General features: G+C 43.4%; 1 protein-coding gene across 1 annotated transcript in view; it reads left to right on the forward strand.

Moving 5' to 3' along the window:
* The window catches only part of LOC130362923 (fibrillin-3-like), a 103,915-nt gene that overhangs the window by 39,658 nt on the left and 41,644 nt on the right, over nucleotides 1-22,613 (forward strand). Inside the window, exons 8-14 of the mRNA XM_056568082.1 lie at nucleotides 6,737-6,904; nucleotides 7,813-7,992; nucleotides 8,823-9,429; nucleotides 9,525-9,635; nucleotides 11,977-12,191; nucleotides 12,276-12,351; nucleotides 13,906-14,193. Coding sequence (XP_056424057.1) covers nucleotides 6,737-6,904; nucleotides 7,813-7,992; nucleotides 8,823-9,429; nucleotides 9,525-9,635; nucleotides 11,977-12,191; nucleotides 12,276-12,351; nucleotides 13,906-14,193 — 1,645 coding nt within the window. The remainder of the gene's footprint in view (nucleotides 1-6,736; nucleotides 6,905-7,812; nucleotides 7,993-8,822; nucleotides 9,430-9,524; nucleotides 9,636-11,976; nucleotides 12,192-12,275; nucleotides 12,352-13,905; nucleotides 14,194-22,613) is intronic.

The raw sequence follows: 22,613 nt of genomic DNA on the forward strand, positions 1-22,613 counted from the left end.
ACAGCTCCCCCATAAATGTGAAATTCACAGCTCCCACATAAGTGTGTCATTCACAGCTCCCCCATAACAGTGTTCATTCACAGCTCCCCCAGAAGTGTGTCAGTAACAGATCCCCCATAAGTGTGTCATTCACAGCTCCCCCATAAGTGTGAAATTCACAGCTCCCCCATAAGTGTGTTATTCACAGCTCCCCATAACAGTGTTCATTCACAGCTCCCCCATAAGTGTGTCATTCACAGCTCCCCCATAAATGTGAAATTCACAGCTCCCACATAAGTGTGTCATTCACAGCTCCCCCATAACAGTGTTCATTCACAGCTCCCCCATAAGTGTGTCATTCACAGATCCCCCATTAATGTTTCATTCACAGATCCCCCTATAGGTGTGTTATCTAAGGAACCCCCATAACAGTGTGTGATTTGTATATCCCACAAAGGTGTATAATCTTAGGATCCCCATAAATGCATCATCCAGAGATCCCTCCATAAGTGTGTCATCCACAGATCCCCCTATAACAGTGTATCATCTACAGATCCCAATAACAGTCATCTACAGATTATGCATGGCAATGATGCTGGGGTCTGATTCTGGGGTTTATATTATGCGGCGTGGTGATACCGGGGTCAAATTCTGGGGTCTGTATTATGCGGGGCGGTAATACTGGGGTCTGATTATGGTGTCTGTATTATGCGGGGCGGTGATACTGGGGTCTGTATTATGCGGGCGGTGATACTGGGGTCTGATTCTGGGGTCTGTATTATGGTGGGTTCTGATTCTGGGGTCTAATTCTGGGGTCTATTTTATGGTAGGGTCTGATTCTGGGGTCTGCATTATGGTGGGATCTGATTCTGGGGTCTGTATTATGCAGGGCAGTGATACTGGGGTCTGATTCTGGGGTCTGTATTATGGTGGGGTCTGATTCTGGGTCTATATTATGGTGGGGTCTGATTCTGGGTCTATATTATGGTGGGGTCTGATTCTGGGGTCTGTATTATGGTGGGGTCTGATTCTGTGGTCTATATTATGGTGGGGTCTGATTATGGGGTCTGTATTATGTAGGGCAGTGATACTGGGGTCTGATTCTGGGGTCTGTATTATGGTGGGGTCTGATTATGGGGTCTATATTATGGTGGGGTCTGATTTGGGGGTCTATATTATGGTGGGGTCTTATTCTGGGGTCTGTATTATGGTGGGGTCTTATTCTGGGGTCTGTATTATGTAGGGCGGTGATACTGGGGTCTGTATTATGGTGGGGTCTGATTCTGGGGTCTATATTATGGTGGGTCTGATTTGGGGGTCTTTATTATGGTGGGTGGTGATTCTGGGGTTTGTATTATGGTGGGGTCTTATTCTGGGGTCTGTATTATGTAGGGCAGTGATACTGAGGTCTGATTCTGGGGTTTGTTTTATGGTGGGGTCTGATTCTGGGGTCTGTATTATGTAGGGTGGTGATACTGGGGTCTATATTATGGTGGGGTCTGATTCTGGGGTCTATATTATGGTGGGGTCTCATTCTGGGGTCTGTATTATGTAGGGCGGTGATACTGGGGTCTGATTCTGGGGTTTGTTTTATGGTGGGGTCTGATTCTGGGGTCTGAATTAAAATGCTTATCCATGTTAAACAAATAATTTTGGCTGTTGTGGGCAATCCCCTCTCTTTGTATTGTCCTCACTGTAAGTTCCTTACAGCAGGGACAATAAATTGGAGACATTCAGAAAAAAAACACCTTGTGACAAGCCACATCCCCACAAACCCCACCCAGAGTAAACCACACCCATATTTACGGCACACCAAGTGACTTCAACATTTTTTTTTTACCACAGCACTACCAAAAGGTTGCCTATCCCTGCCCTAGCCAATCTGGGCTGTAGCAGTTAATCGGGCTGAGACTGCACCTGTGGGGTGTGCGTTTAAGTCCAGCTCAACTCTGCGTTTAGTTGCCAGTGAAAGACTTTGTCTAGTAACCAGCATTCTTATAGTATTTCTGACTTCAGGTTTTGATCTTTGGCTCTGCTTTTTGACTTCTGGCTGGAACGAGCGTGTCGAGCTGATAACACTCAGCTCCCTGTGCTACAGCAGGTTGTGCTCTTGAGATCCACTCTGGACATGAGGGAACCATGGATGGTTCATCCTGGGCAACTGTGATTCATAGGGACAGAGCATCTATCTGTTTTACAGGCAAACTACATTTCCCATATTTTTCCTAACTGGAACATCAGGGATAGCCTTTCTCTTACAGGATAAGTGCCCTGGACCCCAAAACGGAACGCAGTGAAATTTTGCCAATGTCCAAGTTGTATATCTATTATTTATATCTTGTGGTTGCTATATTCTATATCTAACTTACTACCATACCTCCCTGAGGACGCCATTATAATAAGTGGCAGAAACGCTTTGGCGGTTATTCTGGTGGGAGTAATTGATGCGCAGGTGGCACGATTGGGCTGGCAAGACCAAGCAGAGCCCACTTGTGCTATCCTGTGAACATCAACCACATCTCATGTTGCTGTTTCTTGACTAATATGGTGATTGGCTACACAGGCACATTTACCTTAATATTTTAATTTTAAATGGGTACTGTAACCAACTTTTTTTTTTGATATGTTGTACTACATATGTACTACAACATATCTCTAATATAGTTTCATTATTTATTTATTTTTTATTATGAGGGTGTAATTTACATTTGAAAACCGGCCACTAGGGGTCTCCCTCCTAGTGGCTGGCTGCAGCCTGGCGTGACGTCACGCCTGAAAAAGGACTGATTTTGGCCTGGCAATCAGTCCTTTTTCATTTAGGCTGCTCTCGCTCCCTCCCTGCCCTCCCTGCGCTGTAGTGCCGCATGGCACTAACTTATAGTTTATCTACACAGGGTGCCTCCAGCTGTTTCACTACTACAACTCCCAGCATGCCCTGACAGCCAATAGATGTCAGGGCAAGCTGGGAGTTGTAGTGGTGAAACAGCTGGAGGCACCCTGTGTAGATAAACTAAGGGCAGAAGTCCCCCCCCAGCAGGCATCAGTGACGTGGTGCCTGCTGGGGAAGTCTGACTGGTAGTGAGCACACTACCAGGCAGAAAAAAAGTTATTTTTATTATAGTAAAAATAAAAATTAAAAGCAGGGAGGAGGTTAGGGATAGATTGGCCATAGGCAGGGACAGGAAAAAAAATAGGATGGTGGGAGCTACCCTTTAACCTTTATTATGGTTTTAATGTGATTGAAAAAAGATCCACTAGGTGGCTCTGTTCTGTTCCCTGCACAAGTCAAACAGTTAGTTTGGTCTCCACCCGACCTGACAGGAGACCAGACTCAGGAAGTGCATGTGGGGCATGGCAAGACACAGATCTCACAGGCTTCAGTGACGTCGCGCCTGCTGGGGAACTTTCCCACTTTTTTCTGCCAAGAGCTCACACAATGTGAGCAAGGGGAAAGGTATGATACAGAGCTTTTTAAAGCCCAGAATTTTTTTTTAAGGGCAAGAGTGGTGTTAGGAGTACTTAGGGAATATCATCTGAGTTAGTTTAGAAAATATGGTTTGATGACAGGTACTCTTTAAGAGTATCTAATAAAAGTAACATTTTAGGCACACCCCTTGACACAAATATTTGGTGTTCTTTATTATCATTTTTGACTTCTCTCCTGCTTTATGTTTTGGTACTCTACTTTCTCTTGTTATTGACCCCGGCTAGTCTGTCCTCACTTTACAGTGTGTATGTCTAGTTTTATTTCTGTTAATTTTGTGTACCTCTAGCTTTTCTCCAACTCTGACTGTTTTGTATTATATTATTTTGACTCTGTTGGTCCCTGCACGTATATAGGAAGGGACCGTCCTAGTGATTGTGGACCCATTGTTTAGGATGGGTACGCAAGTAAGTAGGGATAGAGGGTGCGGGCTAGAATAGAGCTTCACTCTATCTCTGCCCAACGTGACACATCAAGCTTACTTTGCCAAACTTTGTGTTCGTAACCATCAAGCACTCCACCTCCTTGGGAAGAACTAAAGACTATTATTGTTCATTACATTCTGTAATCATTCTTAAAGGGGATCTCAGTAAGCACCACTTACACACTTGACATTGGCAGCAGCTCACTGAGATATCAACAAGAGGTTGTTTTTTCTCTCAGACCAAATACCTGAATAAGGAGCAAATGTGACGTTGACTGATAAATGATGCAATGAACCTATTAAATCCCTTTCCCCAATGTAGGCTCCAGCGCAAAAAATATAGAAATGGAGGTTTATCAGAAATAGACTGATAGTATGTGCACAAGGCACAAGAAAAAACCTCCAAACAATAAACAATTCAAAAAGATTAAAATATTAATTCGTTATTGATATAAAAAGCAAAATTAAAAAAAGTACATATAAGGAATCACACAAAGGGACAATATAATGGAAAAAACGGGATACTGGGGTGAAGGTCCTGAAGAATAGATCACCACTGTGCATGTATGGTGTATACATGAATAGTAAGAGGTAAATACCAGCAAAGGGCTAAAAAAGCTCCCATGGTTAAACATATACAGAGGACTGAGGCTAGAGAGACACAATAGAACACATTAATGCAAGTAAAAGAAACCACTTTGTGAAAGAGATGTAGCAGCAGACACTTACAGTGAAAACAGGACTCACCCCAGCTCCACACCACACCTGATAAATGATGCAGTGGATTAACAATATCTGAAAATACTAATCTTCTTGGATTTTCACAGCTTTAGCTTAATCTATAAAATAATGGTGCCTGACGATAAACTTTTCTGCCACGTTGGGGAAAACCACTATAAATAAGTAAAGATGGGTGGGATGGAGCCCTGTTACGGATTTTGAATTGGGGCACAAGCGTTTCTGTGATCCTACAAAATGTATGGTCTTTGGTTGTCCGCGCATGCTAGAAGTTTTGAAACAGCTGGAGGCACCCTGATTGGGAAATAGCGCTATACCCATACAGGGAGAGATTTGTCAATCAAGGCTGATCGAGGAGAAGCCTCCAGGGACCGCCTTGATAACTTGTGGTTGAGGCAGCATGACAGTGATGACAGGTTCCCTTTAAAGCCAAAGCGCCAGTCCTTCTAAGTGAAATATCAGGACAGAAAGTTTGACATATGTGGCGATAATCTCCCGAGACCTTTACATGACTGCTATTTGTTGCTCTTTGATTCCGGTCTAATTAGATTTTACTTGTAAATTCTATTACTGTTGTTTTCTAGTTACATCTAGTTCTGGTTTTCATGTGCACTTAGCCTAATGGAGGGAATAGCTGTTTAGATGACTCCGGCTAACACATATTAAACATTAAAAATGATCTAAAAAAGCCAAATTGGAAAAAATGCTATTTCTGGATGGAATTTTAATTATGGGAAAAATATCAATACCAGATGATTATGCATTCCATAATGGATGTTAATGTGTTTAGAACTCTTGGCATTTCTTTCAGCATGTCTTAAGTCTTTTTCAGTTGTAAGTAATGGTCTGAATGGTTCCGTCACTGAGTGACTTACTCAGTGACGGAACGCGTGGAGGTTCTTGGACCCGGCCGTATGGGTGATATTTGCTCCTACCTTTTGCAGGCCTTGCCTCATATCTGACCCTATACTTTGCTGGCATCTCTCGTTCATTTGTCCACATCTGCTGACTGCTTGGCACTTTATTTACAGAGATACTGAATGTCATTTTCCGATGTTCACTGTGAAATTTTTCTATATACATATATATTCTTTACATCTGTTGCATACGTCACTTTATGGTGAGCTTGAGTGATACAGGTCAGACGGGGGCATAGTGTACCTGCATTAATTCTGTTGTTGGTTGGAGAGCCATACCTCTTTGGCCCTGGTCCAGATGAGACATACACCATGTCTCATCTGTGTGGTGTGGCCCAATATGGGCCATTTTAAGTGTTTTTAATTTACTTTTCGTGTCTGTTATATTATAATTTTTTCCTTTGCTGTGTTTATTTTATGCTCCTAATAAAGGTTGTTTACCTTTGTTTAAATTGAATACTTTTGGTGTGCTTCCATTTGTACATTATTTCTGGTTTCTTTGTCGCTTTGGCTTTATTTAATGTTGGTTAAGCACCCATGTCCATATATATTTTTTTCTAGCTGCCCCCCTCCTTCCTTTCCTTGCCAATAGTGCACCTGACTGAGTAAATCTCAAAATTTGTGATGTCACTAAAACCAATTTGCTTTGTCACAGCCGTTGCCCAACACAATCCACACCCATGATATCATAGCAGCTTACCTGACAGGAAGTCACCTGTGATGTCATAATAGCTTTCTTGACTGAAACCAACTTGTGATGTCATAGATGCTTATATGACTAAAACTCATTGGTGATGTCAAGGCAGAGACTACCACACTTGTGATGTCACTCACAGTAGCTTACCGGAGAGACACCAACATGTAATGGCCAATGAGTTTTAGCAGGTCGAAACAGCCTGATTTGTTTGACAAAAAAATTGTTCCGAACGCTGGAGGCGGCGCCGGGACTTGTGACGTCATAATCCCGCCCCCTCATGATGTCCCGCCTGCCCCCTCAATGCAAGTCTAGGGGAGGGACGAGACAGGCCCCTCCCATAGACTTGCATTGAGGGGGCGGGGCGTGATGTCACAAGAGGGCGGGGCTATGACATCACGAGCTCCTGGTGCCGGCTCCAGCGTTCGGAACAGTTTGTTCCAAATGCTGAGCAGTGGAGTACCCCTTTAAGTAAATAATTGTGGATGCTTCTCGTTCAGTTTTCAGACAATGGGCTGGTCCAGATGCAGCATGTGAACGTCAATGAGAAATATTTGTTTCCCAATCCCTTTGAAATGCGGTTTCGAGGAGATGAGAAGGTATCCATGCTTGCGGTCTTCTGGGATGATGCAGACCTCACACTGGGAAATGGGACCTTGTGGTATCAGGTTTGTAGCATTTTCTTACTTGCGACTTAATTTAAATCAAAAGGTATTCCCAGTCCACAGGATAGGAATTAACCAGCTGATCAGTGGTGTTCCGACCATTGGAACCTGGGCAGAGCCAAGTTGTCCCCAGAATTAACAAAGGAACAGCGTACATGTTTAGCCATCACTGTCTATGGGATTTCCAAGCATAGCACTGACTTCAGTGCTCAGCAATGTTTGTATGTCCTATAGAGCATGGAGCATCGACCTCTGTCCTCAGGATAAGTGGAAGTAAAAGGGGTACTCCGCTGCTCAGTGTTTGGAACAAACTGTTCCGAACACTGGTGCCGGCACCGGGAGCTCGTGACATCATAGCCTTGCCCCCTCATGACCTCACGCCCTGCCCCTTTAATGCAAGTCTATGGGAGGGGGCGTGGCAGCCGTCACGCCCCCTCCCATAGACTTGCATTGAGGGGGCGGGGTGTGACATCACAAGGGGGGCGGGACTATTATGTCACAAGCTCCCGACATCGGCTCCAGCTTTCGGAACAGTTTGTTCCAAACACTGAGCAGCGGAGTACCCCTTTAAAGCAGTCAGACCCCACTAGTTGTCCCCTATCCTGTGGACAGGGTATCATTTTACTCTTGGCATAACCCTTTTAACCTCTTACTATTTACAATTATTTAATTTTGAGAACAGGGAAGTGTCTGTGCATAATTATACAGAGGAGGGTGACTAGGTGACCAGACACAGATCACTATAGCATCCAAAACGGCTGATGATAAGTTGCAGTTCTGTACAGAAAATATGATCCGATAAGATACGTACATGTATTTTTTTATTATTATTTGGGTAGGAATGTGCTTTATTAAAAAATCATTAAGAAAACCCTAAACCATTATATCACGTTTTATGTTTCTGGATAAAGGTATATTCTGAGATAGATCAGAAAAACTTCTACTCACAAATAGTGTTCAACAGAACCAATGAAGAAGTGAACAGTTATTTCCGTAAGAATCTTACTGCCAACTATACCTCAAAATGGATCCTGAAGATAACATGGGATCAAGTGTTACCAGTGTCCTTCCAAAAAGTCGCCTTTAATGAGGTAAGCCATTTTTTAAATTCCTTTAATGCATCTAAAACAAAAAATGAAGAAGCTTGTGAATGGACTTGATTAACAAACATTTCACAGTTTTGTGTATACAGCTCCTATGCAAGTCTATGTATCACCACTGTTACATTCCGCAAACAAACCTGATCCTGCAGTAATAAATATTCTTCTGTCCCCTACTTCTTGATAACATACGACTGGTACCTCACATTGCCCTGCAGCTATTGAAAAGAAATGCTTAGATATAGAATTTTTTTTTTATAAAGGGAAGGGAGGCCTCAAACCATCTATTTTCAAACAGAATCATAGACTAAGATATAATATATGACATCAGATATGAAGATACAGTAGAGCCCTGCAGAAGTGTATGGGTGCTCCTTTACAGCTCTGTATTGTTTGGAGGTGGAACAGAGCAGTAATATGGCCATCTGCATGAGGCCTTATAATCCAAAATATCCCATACAAATATCCCGTACAATTTCAGCTGCATGATCCTTTTGTTCTTAGAAAACAAGCCGCTGCTAAAGGTGTCTGGCAGTGGCTTACCTCCCTTTTCCCCATTCAGAACATATGAACGCTTGGCCAAGCTGAGTGTTCATGTGTATGTGGAGAACAGGAGAGACAGGTGTCAGCAGAAAATACTTTTGGCCATCAGTTATTGACAGTGTATGGGACCTTAAGAGAACAGTCTCGTAGTCTGACATCAGGATCTACTGGTCTTCCCAATTACTAGAAAATGTGATCTGTTAGTACAGTATTTGCAAATGTTTATATTTTTGCAGACATTGCTTCCATGTGTTTTATTTTTTATATTGTTCATGTAGACTAATACATTCCAGTGTGTGCTGACCACTGATGGAACATTGTCTTTTGCCTTAATAAAATACTATAACATGTCATGGTATGCTGCACAAAGAGTATATCATCGAGCATTGATTGGATACACCAATGGAGAAGGAATCTACCTCAATGATCCTCATGCACTTAAGAACAATACCTATGGGTCAGGAGGGGTATATCGCCCGCATATGGTTCTGGGAAACACCAATAAAATGGGTGTTTGGGCCTACCGGTTAGATACTCCATCCAATCCCAACATGACCAACTACCAAAGCAAGTGCTGGAGTTGGTATTATTCTGAACCAGACAGTTCCTCATGGGATGCTGGATTGCCATCATGTCCGTGCCTCCAATCCCAAGCTGCTAAAGATTACACATTTATTCCTGAGATCCTTTCATCCACCAGCAAAGACCTTGTTTTGGCTTTAAGGAGACTGCAAAGTAACGGAACAACGTTTCAGTCTACGCTGCCAAATCAGTACACTGCCGGACGTAGGTGTGTGTATGATGCAGATGGATACCTGAGATATGGCTTTACTGACCGATACTTTGTATATGACACCAATGTTAATGGGATTCAAGAACACATAAGTAAGTATGATTTACACTAGTTTCTTACATGGATGGATGAATGGACCATGTAATACTGTACATTGTACATGATAAATGTGTTCATGTCACCACAGATAAAGATTTGCTGCCTTTCCAGTGGTGTTGTATAAAATCCCATTTATGCCATTTGTATTACCAAAGGAGGCCTCTTGATACTTGCAATGACTATTCTTCTCCGGGCCTTGGTAAGTCCGTCTTACGTTACAAAGAAAATGAACAGATAAATATGAGGATTTAATAGCTGGACTAGACAACAATGGGGTTGCCTGGCTTAGAAAATAGATTTTTCTATACACTATTGGAGAATTCTGAATTAATAGATTTGGTCCTTTGTTCAGGATCCCCATCCCCTGACCAGAGTGGAGAATGGCCACAAAGAACATCTCTCACTCTGGAGGACCTGTCTTGTATTACACAAAGAACCATTCATTTGGAAGGACACTTGGACAGAGACACTGAACAGATTTCTTGTGCTGAGGGTTTTCAGCATAGGGACGCTCGGTGATGAACTTATTGTCAAGGAAACTTTCTAACAGTTCCCCAACATATTCCGTCACTTTCCTCAATGTGGCTCATCTTATACACACATGTGCACACTGGGCTACATTTCATAAGACACTTAAAGAGGACCTGTGGCCTCCCCAGACATTATGATTTTTTAATACCCCCTAATAGTTCAGGATGCCCTGAGTGTAGGGGTGTTTTTATTTTATTAGAGTACCATCTCATTCCCAAGATATGAAGGTTTCTGTACCCCATCTGTTAGTAAATCCGTCAGATGGGCATACCCTTCATTTCTAGTTCTGTGTGTGCGAGGGGCAGTGATTTACATAAGGGGTGTATACTGTGCACGGAGCTGCTTCCGTGTCTCTCCTGCTATCAATGCTCCTTGTTTTCCTATCTCTGCTGCTGAGCACAACCATCATTGTGAACTAACCTCGGGGTATAGCTATCTGTGTGAGCTGGAGAGACTCCAAGATGAGATGAGTGTGTCCTGCACGCTAAAAGCTGCAAGCCCTCCTCTCCTACCCCTTGCCAGTAAGTAACTCTTTAAGAGTCCAGAGCCATCTGACCCTCTTCATTGTACTACAGCCTGGGATATGAGTGTAAAACTCATATACTGTATTACCCACAGAATGTTATAGAAACCCAGTATACAGGCTATATTACAATGAAGAGGGCTCCGGACTCCTAAAGAGTTATTTAGGAGTCCAGGGGGAAGGGGTAGGGCTTACAGCTTTAGTGTGCAGAACAGGAGGCAGGAGCTATTCCCGATAACACAATCTCATCTCTGTCCAATGCCTGGAATCTCTCCAGCTCACACAGATAGCTATACCCTGAGGTTACATAAGTAGAAAAGAAGACTTTGGGATCGGCACCACCTAGTTAGCGGTCAGGAGATGACTATTCTCAGTAAGTGCTGGAAAACAGTGCTCTGTGGGTGGTAGTCAGTAGCAATTTGTCATCAGATAGGTAGAAGAGACCGCGGCACTCGAGGTATCCAATGCGCTTAAAAACTCTTTATTGCGGCACACAAGTTACATAGGCGAGGTGTGAGCGCGCTCACACCTCGCCTATGTAACTTGTGTGCCGCAATAAAGAGTTTTTAAGTGCATTGGATACCTTGAGGGCCGTGGTCTCTTCTAACCAACTGATACCCCGAGATTAGTTTACAATGATGGTTGTGCTCAGCAGCAGAGGTAGAAAGGAAGACATGGACCAGTAACAGCAGAAGAGACATGGAAGCAGCTCCGCGCACAGCAAACACCCTTTATGTAAATCACTGCCTCTCGCACACACAGCACTAAAATGAAGGGTACGCCCATCTGACGGATTTACTGAAGTCAGATATGGTACAAAAACTTTATATCTAGGGAATGGGGTGGGGCAAATTAATAAAATAAGAACACCCCTACACTCAGGGCATCCTAAGCTAACAGGGGGTAATAAAATTCATAATGTCTGGGGAGGATACGGGTCCTCTTTAACCTATAAATATGTTTTTGGAGGTAACATAGTATCTAGAAGAAACCCCCTGAAAACACAGGGAGAACGTACCAATTTGGTGCAAATGTAGATTCAAAACTGAAATGTAACCTCTTAGAAACCATAATGCTTTTTCTATTAGGAACGGTGGCCTGTATAGATGTGAAGATTAAAGGGGTTATCCAGCATTTTTTTTCTTTTTATTCTGCCCGGGCTCCCACTATTCTGCCGATGCTGTCCTCCGGTCCCCCGTCTTCTTCTGTATTCTAGGGCCTGACACGTCACACTGCGCTGAGCTCATCACTGGCCACAGGGATGTCCCCCCTCAGCCGGTAACAATGGGCGTCAGTGTAATGTAACGGCCCGGGCACCAGGATAACGTCTGATCCCAGGCCCATTACATGACGGGACATATGGCAGTCTACCCCTTTCTTACAGCTATGTCTATATATGTATATTGGCTGTACAATGCTTTACATTGTTCGACAGAATATGAAGACTTTGTGTATAAAATGCTTTATGTCCTTTACTCTACAACAGGTCTAGTTTATGGAACTTTGCACTTCTTAATGTTTGATGGACAAGAATATACCTTCAAAGGTCTGGGAGAATTTGTCATTGTCAGGCTGTCATCTGCCATGGGAGCCAATGTTTTCACCCTTCAGGGTCAGACTGAGAGACTGCAAACAGAGAGCGGAAATGCTAACAGCACAGCACTTGTACGAGTAGCGGCTTTCTACCAGGGCACCCTAAAGGTAAGTAACTGGCTACTAGATGGGACAGAACAGATCTGTATAATATCCTCATATCATTTATGCTTCTGTTCTGTTTTCTTGTAGATACAATGGGAAATTTCAGACAGTAGAAAAGATTTAAATGTCTTTGTGCACGACAAACTGGTGGAATTCCAGAGAGGTAAAACATGGAACTGCAAAATGGAACTGGAAAAATAGATTATTCATAAAGCTGGAACTTAGTGAAAGAAATCCCAGAATTCTTGCTGTGCAGGAATTCTAAAGAAGGGCTCTTTCCAGAGGTGTAACTTAAAAATCTATCCCATCATTTATATAACTAGTCTACTAGAAAATAGGGACTCTTTAAAACTCTGAGTACAACTACGGCCTTTTCACCCCTTATACTAATTGATTAGACCCTGAATGTTCTTTTACACATCAAACCAGATTTACCATTCAGGAGTCATGGATAGTTACATCATGCAACAGTACCTGAACCTTACAATACAAATCGTTGTGAAGCTTTGAATTTAGAATACAGACATAAACACATAAGTAAGCGGTAGACTGCACTTCCTGATTGCAGCTCTTTTTATAACCTCCTAGTTTCTGCTACAACAGCGACACCTAGTGTATATATTACAGTACACAACAAGTAGGAAAATCACCGCTACACTCACAGAATGATGTGGAAATGAATATCTGGCTTCATTCCATCACATACAGGCAACGTTTCAGCTGCACAAATATGGCCTTTCTCAAGCAACGTATATAACAGTATAGATACAGTATCTATACGTTGAATTACATACAAATATGTACAAACAGCATGAACACACACAGTACAAAGAGATGACAAGAACAATAGACTACTAATAAACATTTTCTCAAAGTGATATACAGTTTTTTTTATCTCAAGGTGGAATGTATGAGGTTTACCTCTCCATTTATTTCATACCTGACAGACCCACCTTCTCTGTTTAATTAAAATGTCACCATATTTACCTTTACCCCTATCCCTTGTACTGATTGGATACAATGAGCACCTATCTTTAAGTGAATCCTGTATGCCAAACACAGTATCAGTGAACAAATGGGAATCAGACCACAGCACTAAAAACATTATAAGCATCTTAGACACAGCAATTGGTTGTATTTAACAATTGTGCCCTCCCCTCAACGGAGCCCTAGACAGGTGCCTACCCTGCCTACCCCAAGTCTCTGCCTTGGAAATTGTACATCATTTTAGCAGACAGAAAGTTAATCTCTCCTTAAAGGGGTACTCCATCCCTAGACATCTTATCCCCTATCCAAAGGATAGGGGATAAGATGTCTGATCGCGGGGGTCCCGCCGCTGGGGACCTCCGCAATAAAGAATGCGGCACCAACCTGTTACTGCTCCGGAAGCGCTGGAGGGTCTGGCTCCCGACCACGGGAACGGAAGATCGTGACGATCGTCACGATCTCCCGTTCCCGTGGTCGGGAGCCAGACCCTCCAGCGCTTCCGGAGCTGTAACAGGTGGGTGCCGCATGCTATATTGCAGGGGTCCCCAGCGGCGGGACCCCCGCGATCAGACATCTTATCGCCTATCCTTTGGATAGGGGATAAGATGTCTAGGGATGGAGTACACCTTTAAGCAATTAAATCCAATTATCTGGCATTTATGCAGTTTTCTTTACTATCCTTTATTGCTTTTTTACCTGTGTCTTTATGACATATCCTATTGCTTTTTAGACATAATATACTTTAGCCAAAATAGCTTTGCTGTACTAAAGCTGGAAGACAAGAGGATTGCGGTGGTATACAGCTGTGGTCTGCAGGTGTCCGTGGGTTTGAGTGAAGGAGGTATTTTACAAGTACTGGTGAACATACCCCAAACGTTCCTGTACAAAACACTTGGCCTTCTGGGACACTGGAGCACTAAGAAATCAGATGATTTCACCCATTCGAATGGATATGTATTGTCTTACCAAGAAGGCAGCGTGCCAGCCGAAGAAATCCTGTATAATTTTGGGCTGTCATGTAAGTTTTGAGTGAGCATGATGAACGAGTAACACAGAACATAACCCGGTTAAGGCAGCTGTGCAGGGCATTACTCTAGCTGCCAGCTACTGAGATATAGAATCATTGGCCATTTCATGTGTGAATGTGTAATTACTGCATCACATTTCACAAATTATATGTTTTTATTTCATAAGGCGTATTAAACATTTACATTTAAAAGTAAGAAGCATGTGAGTTATGGAGTCAGCCATGTATCTTTTTTATGCTTATATAGTGCAGCATAAGTTATTGTTAGAAAATAATGTAGTTACTTGTGTGTTTATTGTACTTACCTGTTATGTGACAGGCATGGGTTTCAGCCATACTAGAACAGAAATTATTTCATCATGCTGCCTACATTTCCCATAAATCCTCTGGCTTTGCAGAAAGAGTGAGAGGGGGTAGAGTCTCATCACTGCAGTTCATCTAATAAGAGCAACCTCACTGGACTATACTCCGGCAACAAGAAGCCTAAACTTTTGAGACTCATAAGTGGGTTGGTGTCAGTTCACACCACGTTCAGTTTTGATGTGTTTCTTATTCAAATTTTTTAAGGGAAATATTGCTTTGAGAAGAAAGTGATTTGGTCTATAATCACAATTAAGATGTTTTATGATGATTTGAAGTCTTCAGGATGTGTTCACATGTTGCACTTTTCCGGCATTTTTCACAAATTTTTACCAAGTTTAGCAAAAATCACGTTGAAAATTACAGGTTTTACCGTGATTTGCCCAACTATGGTAAATAGCACATTTACCATAATTTATGGAAAATCATGGCAAAAATTGCAAAAAATTTTATGTGTGCACATAGGTTTGGGAGAGGTGTATAGCTGCTATACCGGGCAGCAAAAATGTATTTAGTCCGCCACCAATTGGTCAAGTTCTCCCACTTAAAAAGATGAGCGAGACCTGTAATTTTCATCATAGGTATACCTCAACTATGAGAGACATAATGAGACGTTTTCAGTAAGTCTTCACAAAGATTTCACACACTGTTGCTGGTATTTTGGCCCATTCCTCCATGAAGATCTCCTCTAAAGCAGTGATGTTTTGGGGCTGCCGCTGGGCAACTCGGACTTTCAACTTCGTCCAAAGGTTTTCTATGGTGTTAAGATCTGGAGACTGGCTAGGCCACTCCAGGACCTTGAAATGCTTCTTACGAAGCCACTCCTTCGTTGCCCGGGTGGTGTGTTTGGGATCATTGTCATGCTGAAAGACCCAGCCACGTTTCATCTTCAATACCCTTGCTGATGGAAGGAAGTTTTCACTCAAAATCTCACGATACATGGCCCCATTCATTCTTTCCTTAACATGGATCAGTCGTCCTGGTCCCTTAGCAGAAAAACAGCCCCAAAGCATGATGTTTCCACCCACATGCTTCACAGTAGGTATGGTGTTCTTTGGATGCAACTCAGCATTCTTTCTTCTCCAAACATGTCAAGTTGAATTTTTACCAAAAAGTTCTGCTTTGGTTTCATCTGACCATATGACATTCTCCCAATACTCTTCTGGATCATCCAAATGCTCTCTAACAAACTTCAGACAGGCCCAGACATGTACTGGCTTAAGCAGGGGGACAAAAAATCTGGCACTGCATGATTTGAGTCTCTGGTGGCGTAGTGTGTTACTGATGGTAGCCTTTGTTACTTTGGTCCCACCTCTCTGCAGGTCATACACTAGGTCCCCCCGTGTGGTTCTGGGATTTTTGCTTACCGTTCTTGTGATGATTTTGACACCACGGGGTGAGATCTTGTGTGGAGCCCCAGATCGAGGGAGATTATCAGTGGTCTTGTATGTCTTCCATTTTATAATAATTGCTCCCACAGTTGATTTCTTCATACCAAGCTGCTTGCCTATTGCAGATTCAGCCTTCCCAGCCTGGTGCAGGTCTACAATTTTGTTTCTGGTGTCCTTCAACAGCTCTTTGGTCTTGGCCATAGTGGAGTTTGGAGTGTGACTGTTTGAGGTTGTGGACAGGTGTCTTTTATACTGATAACAAGTTCAAACAGGTGCCATTAATACAGGTAACAAGTGGAGGACAGAGGAGACTCTTACAGAAGAAGTTACAGGTCTGTGAAAGACAGAAATCTTGCTTGTTTGTAGGTGACCAAATACTTATTTTCCACCATAATTTGCAAATAAATTCTTTAAAAATCACACAATGTGATTTTATGGATTTTTTTCTCATTATGTCTCTCATAGTTGAGGTATACCTATGATTAAAATTACAGGCCTCTCTTCTTTTTTAGTGGGAGGCTTTCACAATTGGTGGCTGACTTAATACTTTTTTGCCTCACTGTATATCCTGATCCCATATAGATAGTAGTAGCAGAATAAAGATAGAGCTGCTGTTTTCTGGCGGTCAGACTGGTAATCACATGACCCAGTTACAGCAATCTATGCATTTCGCATGGATGCAGCTGGGCTGAATGTAGGACTAATTTTGGTAAGTGTGTATTAACCATGAGTGAGTAAAAAGAAAACCTTATACCATGCAGTATACATTTTTAAAATAGGAGTCTATGCATGACTGATGCCATTGAGTGGCCATACTTATACACTGGAGGTAAACGACAAGAAGTACTCCCACCAGACTTTGCAATATGCAGTGTGAAAAGAGCCTTAGGCTGTGTTCACATGTAGTATTTTGGTTACTATTTTTAGTCAAAACCAAGAGTGTGTACAAAACACAGAAAATAGTGCAAGAATTACACCTGACAGCGCAGGTTATCAGATCCGTGGGGGCTGCATTTACAGCTGCAATATGGCAGGATTAGGCTAGTGTGAACATAATCAAATACAATCGTCCTTCAAGCTACAATATCAATCAGTTGGTTTCAGTACGACCATTGTATGTGGAGATCATAACTCTATGGAAACCTGGTAATTGATTCTGAAGCCCCAAAATGTCATCCAGAAATAGGAAAAGTGAGGATTAAACAAAAATAAGTAGATAACTAATATAGATAAAACAAGTCCTTACTTATAAAAGTAATCAAGATCTGCTGGGAGCTGTAATCACTGTCTATGTAGAGGACAGGAGCTTCTTCAGGGTCCTGTACAGAACACAGTGTCCTAAAAAAGTAACATGGAGCCGCCCTCACCTGGTGTCCAAAGGAGCAGCTAACCCTGGTACAGGTAAAGAGTACAGAACATGTAATACCCCCCTGTACTGTAGGAAACGCTACCAGACACCAGTCAGTGCATGCACTTCAGTAATACAGGTGTTTTACCAGTGAATGCCCATTCTGATTGGTCAGTTCTTCCAGCCGCTGACACGTTTCACAGATCTGGACTGTCTGCATTGTATGATGAGTCTGGTTTTAAGTTACATTGGTCCAGAAAATTCAATAAGCAGTAGCTGTACGCAGGGCTGGCTCTACCACTAGGCAAAATAGGCAGCCGCCTAGAGCGGCCAGATTCCCCCTACCAGATAAGGGAGGGTGCCGTACAGGTGATTTTTAACTGCAAACAAGCGCCGTTAATACCATTGCTCATTTACAGTTCTAAAGCGCCCGCTATTTAGTTCTCTAAAATAAGACTTCTTTTGCCTCCCAGCGTGCCCCACACCTGCAGCGCTCCTACTTTCAGGACCACAGGGGCACAACTCTTCAAGCTGCGCATGATGATGTCATCTCTTTGCGCACGGCTTGGAGAGCTGTGCCACCATGATCCTGACAGCTGCTCAGAGAGAGTAGGAGCGCTGCTAGAGGGCGGCACGCTGAGAGGTACTGGAGCTCAAACCGGATGAAGAGGACGCAGAGGCTTCAGCGTTGGAACGGAGAGAAGGTGAGTAGGTTTTTTATGTTCTTGGAGGCACTGATTGGGGGCATCTACTACCTTCATATGATAGATACAGGGGGATCACCTGCCTAACTTTCAACTTACCCTACCTATCTACATACCTACAATAAGATTATCTGCTTAACTACCAGTCTATATGCCTACAGGGGAATTACCTATCTAACTGGCTGTCTCATACCTACAGGGGAATTACCTACCTAACTACCTGTCTACATACCTACAGGGGAATTACCTATCTAACTGCCTGTCTACATACCTACAGGGGAATTACCTATCTAACTGGCTGTCTACATACCTACAGGGGAATTACCTATCTAACTGGCTGTCTACATACCTACAGGGGAATTACCTATCTAACTGGCTGTCTACATACCTACAGGGGAATTACCTATCTAACTGGCTGTCTACATACCTACAGGGGAATTACCTATCTAACTGGCTGTCTACATACCTACAGGGGAATTACCTATCTAACTGGCTGTCTACATACCTACAGGGGAATTACCTATCTAACTGGCTGTCTACATACCTACAGGGGAATTACCTATCTAACTGCCTGTCTACATACCTACAGGGGAATTACCTATCTAACTGCATGTCTACATACCTACAGGGGAATTACCTATCTAACTGCCTGTCTACATACCTACAGGGGAATTACCTATCTAACTGCCTGTCTACATACCTACAGGGGAATTACCTATCTAACTGCCTGTCTACATACCTACAGGGGAATTACCTATCTTACTGGCTGTCTACATACCTACAGGGGAATTACCTATCTTACTGGCTGTCTACATACCTACAGGGGAACTACCTAACTGCATGTCTACATACCTACAGGGGGATTACCTGCCTAACTTCCTACCTATCTATCTACCTACAAGGGGATCATCTGCCTAAAATCCTACCTACCTATCTACATACCTACAAGGGGAATGACCTACTTACCTACCTATCTACATACCTGCAGATGATTACCTGCCTAACTACCTACCTAACTACCTGTCTACATATCTATGGGGTAATTTGCCTGCCTAACTTCCTACCTACAATACTTTGCCTTACCCAGGGTGCGGTCAGCCCACACTATGCCATGACATCTCGTCAGTGAGGGCCTCACGGTCGAGTTTCGGCTAATGCCTCACAAAGTTTAGAGCCACCTCTGTGTATGGGAAGAATATTCCTCCTTGTATAGTGATATTATTGGTAATATTGGTCAGTATACAGGATTTGATCAGTAACAGGATGGTAATATGTATGGTGATAATATTCCTCCTTGTATACTGTTATTATTGTCAGTATACTGCTGTTATTTGGTAGTTGTATGAGTTATTTAGAGGCATACGGTATTATAATGTTTTGTAAAGAGGGGGAGCTAATACTATATCCTCGACCCTCCCCCTACAGGGGCACCAAAAAAAATTCTTGCTTAGGGTGCAAAACAGTCTAGCACTGACTCCGGCTGTACTAATCTGCTAGTTTGCTACAATATACCAGTCTTCAGCCCTAGCTGTTTAGCTCACAGAGCATTACCCACACTGGATATTATTGTATTCAGTAGCATATTCATATAGGGCCCATGGTGAACTTCTGCTTTACTATATAGATTATAGAACCACAGCAGTTTCCTGCAGCAACCACTAGGGAGCGCTCAGCACCTAGAGATTTTCAGAACTTTCTTTGAAGCTGTGTGAATTCATATTCAGTACACCCCCAGTACAGGCTGCAGGCAGGTTTACCATATCATTTCTCTGGTAAAACCCCTGTACAGTGACCCCCCCCCCCCGACCTACGATGGCCCCGACATACGATCATTTCAACATACGATGGCCTCTCAGAGGCCATCGCATGTTGAAGGCAGCATCAACAAACGATGCTTTTGTATGTCGGGGCCATCGCATAAACGTCTATCTGGCAGTGCTGACTGCTTCAGCTGCCCCCGGATAGCCGTTTACGGTGCCCCGTGTGGTCCGCTGACGATCACTTACCTGTCCTCGGGGCTCCGTAGCGTACACCTCGGGGTCCCCTGCATCGCCGGCGCTCTCCTTCGTCGTCATCACGTCCCGTCATCCAATAGGAGCGGCGTGCGTAGCGACGTGATGGCGGCAACGGAGAGCGACGTTCCCAGGCAGCAGAGACCTTCCCGGAGTGTTGAGGACACCCCGGGGACGCGGTGACAGCGATAGAGGGCAGCATCCAGGGCAGCGGTGATGAGCGGTGACGGTCCGGAGCGGCGGGGACACGTGAGTATAACCTCCAATACCAGTGGTCTTCAACCTGCGGACCTCCAGATATTGCAAAACTACAACTCCCAGCATGCCCGGACAGCCGTTGGCTGTCCGGGCATGCTGGGAGTTGTAGTTTTGCAACATCTGGAGGTCCGCAGGTTGAAGACCACTGTCCTATACTTTACATTGCACGGATCGCTCAACATACGATGGTTTCAACAAACGATGGTCCATTTGGAACGGATTACCATCGTATGTTGAGGGACCACTGTATTACTGACTAGACTGGCTGTCTGGTAGCGCCCCCTACAGTATAGAGAGGTACTACTGTACTATTCTTTCCGTGTGCCGGGGTTAGCTGCTCCTTTGGACACCAGGTGAGGAGGGCTCCATGTTACTTTTTTTTGGGACACTGAGGGAGAGTTATCAAAACCTGTGTAGAGGAAAAGTTGACAACTTGCCCATAGCAACCAATCAGATCACTTCTTTCATTTTTGAGAGGCCCTATTCAAAATTTAAGAAGCAATCTGATTGGTGGATAAGGAAACTGTGGTGGCCCAGTACGGGATGGTGTGTCCCTGTACATTTCTCTTGTCCTGTCAGGCAGAGTCCCTCCATATTCCCGGGGCCCCCCTTACAGTGTAACCCCTATTGTATATGTATGTATTACTAGTGTACTGTTGCTTTAAGGGGGGGGGGGGCTGCAATCTCTCTCTTGAAGCTCTTAGCTCTTGTTCCTGAGGTCCAGTGCAGACGTCTCAGAATGTGTCCAGAGCATTGGAGGCCTCAAGCCTAAAGTCTGCAGCCACAAGTCAGCTCAAGTAATCTCAAAGTGCTCATCATGTCAATTGTCAAGTCAGTCAAGTCTTCTATATAGTCACCGTGGCCTGTACTAAAGTGTTTCTACATACTGCAAGTCCCAGCAAGCCTGCGAGGTCCCTCTGTGTCACTGGTCACCTCCTTGGGATATTGGCTGTACTGCATAGACTGTGTCATCTGTCTCCCCTCAGTAAAGCTACCATTGTCCGTAACTTGACATCAGTGTCTTCATTGCCCCCGTGCCTAGCCCAGGACCAGTGGTATTACCTTCGGGTGGTTAAAGGGGTACTCCGGTGGCAAACTTTTTTTTTTTTTAAATCAATTGGTGCCAGAAAGTGAAACAGATTTGTAAATTACTTCTATAAAAAAATCTTTACCCTTCCAGTACTTTTTAGCAGCTGTATGCTACAGAGAAAATTCTATACTTTTTGAATTTCTTTTTTGTCTTGTCCACAGTGCTCTCTGCTGACACCTGCTGCCCGTGTCAGGAACTGTCCAGAGCAGCACAGGTTTGCAATGGGGGGGATTTTCTCCTGCTCTGGACAGTTCCTGATATGGGCAGCCGGTAGCACTGTGGACAAGACAAAAAAGAAATTCAAAAGTATACAATTTCCTCTGTAGCATACAGCTGCTAAAAAGTACTGGAAGGGTAAAGATTTTTTAATAGAAGTCATTTACAAATCTGTTTAACTTTCTGGCACCAGTTGATTAAAAAAAAAAAACAAAGTTTTCCACCGGAGTACCCCTTTATGGCTAAACCACGCCTCTTTTGACAAAGAGCGCATGCGCTCGAAACGCGTCAAGAAACCTCAGAACATGTGAAGTGTCACAGTCTTGTACCATTTTAAGAGCATTTGAACAATAAAGTCTGCTGTTTTCCAAGTGCTGGATCACTTCGTTTTCTTAAATCACGCCCTGCCTTAATGACAAGAAGGGGTTAATAACATCTGCCCCTCTAATCCACACTTTGTCCTAATTTTTCATATTTTTGGGCTTCAGAATCAATTACCAAGTTTCCCTAGAGTTCTGGTCTCAACATACAATGGTTTTAACATACAATAGTCGTCCTGGAACTGATTAATATTGTAACTTAAGGGACCACTGTATCTTATTGTAGTGTCATTGTTGGAAGTAGAGATGAGCGAACTTACAGTAAATTCGATTCGTCACGAACTTCTCGGCTCGGCAGTTGATGACTTTTCCTGCGTAAATTAGTTCAGCTTTCAGGTGCTCCGGTGGGCTGGAAAAGGTGGATACAGTCCTAGGAAAGAGTCTCCTAGGACTGTATCCACCTTTCCCAGCCCACCGGAGCACCTGAAAGCTGAACTAATTTATGCAGGAAAAGACATCAACTGCTGAGCCGAGAAGTTCGTGACGAATCGAATTTACTGTAATTTCGCTCAACTCTAGTTGCAAGTCATAGGGATCTTCATTGTATATAACAGTGGCCTTCAACCTGCGGACCTCCAGATGTTGCAAAACTACAACTCCCAGCATGCCCGGACAGCCATCGGCTGTCCGGGCATGCTGGGAGTTGTAGTTT

This window comes from Hyla sarda, chromosome 3 (assembly GCF_029499605.1).
Source record: "Hyla sarda isolate aHylSar1 chromosome 3, aHylSar1.hap1, whole genome shotgun sequence".
NCBI classification, from domain to species: domain Eukaryota; kingdom Metazoa; phylum Chordata; class Amphibia; order Anura; family Hylidae; genus Hyla; species Hyla sarda.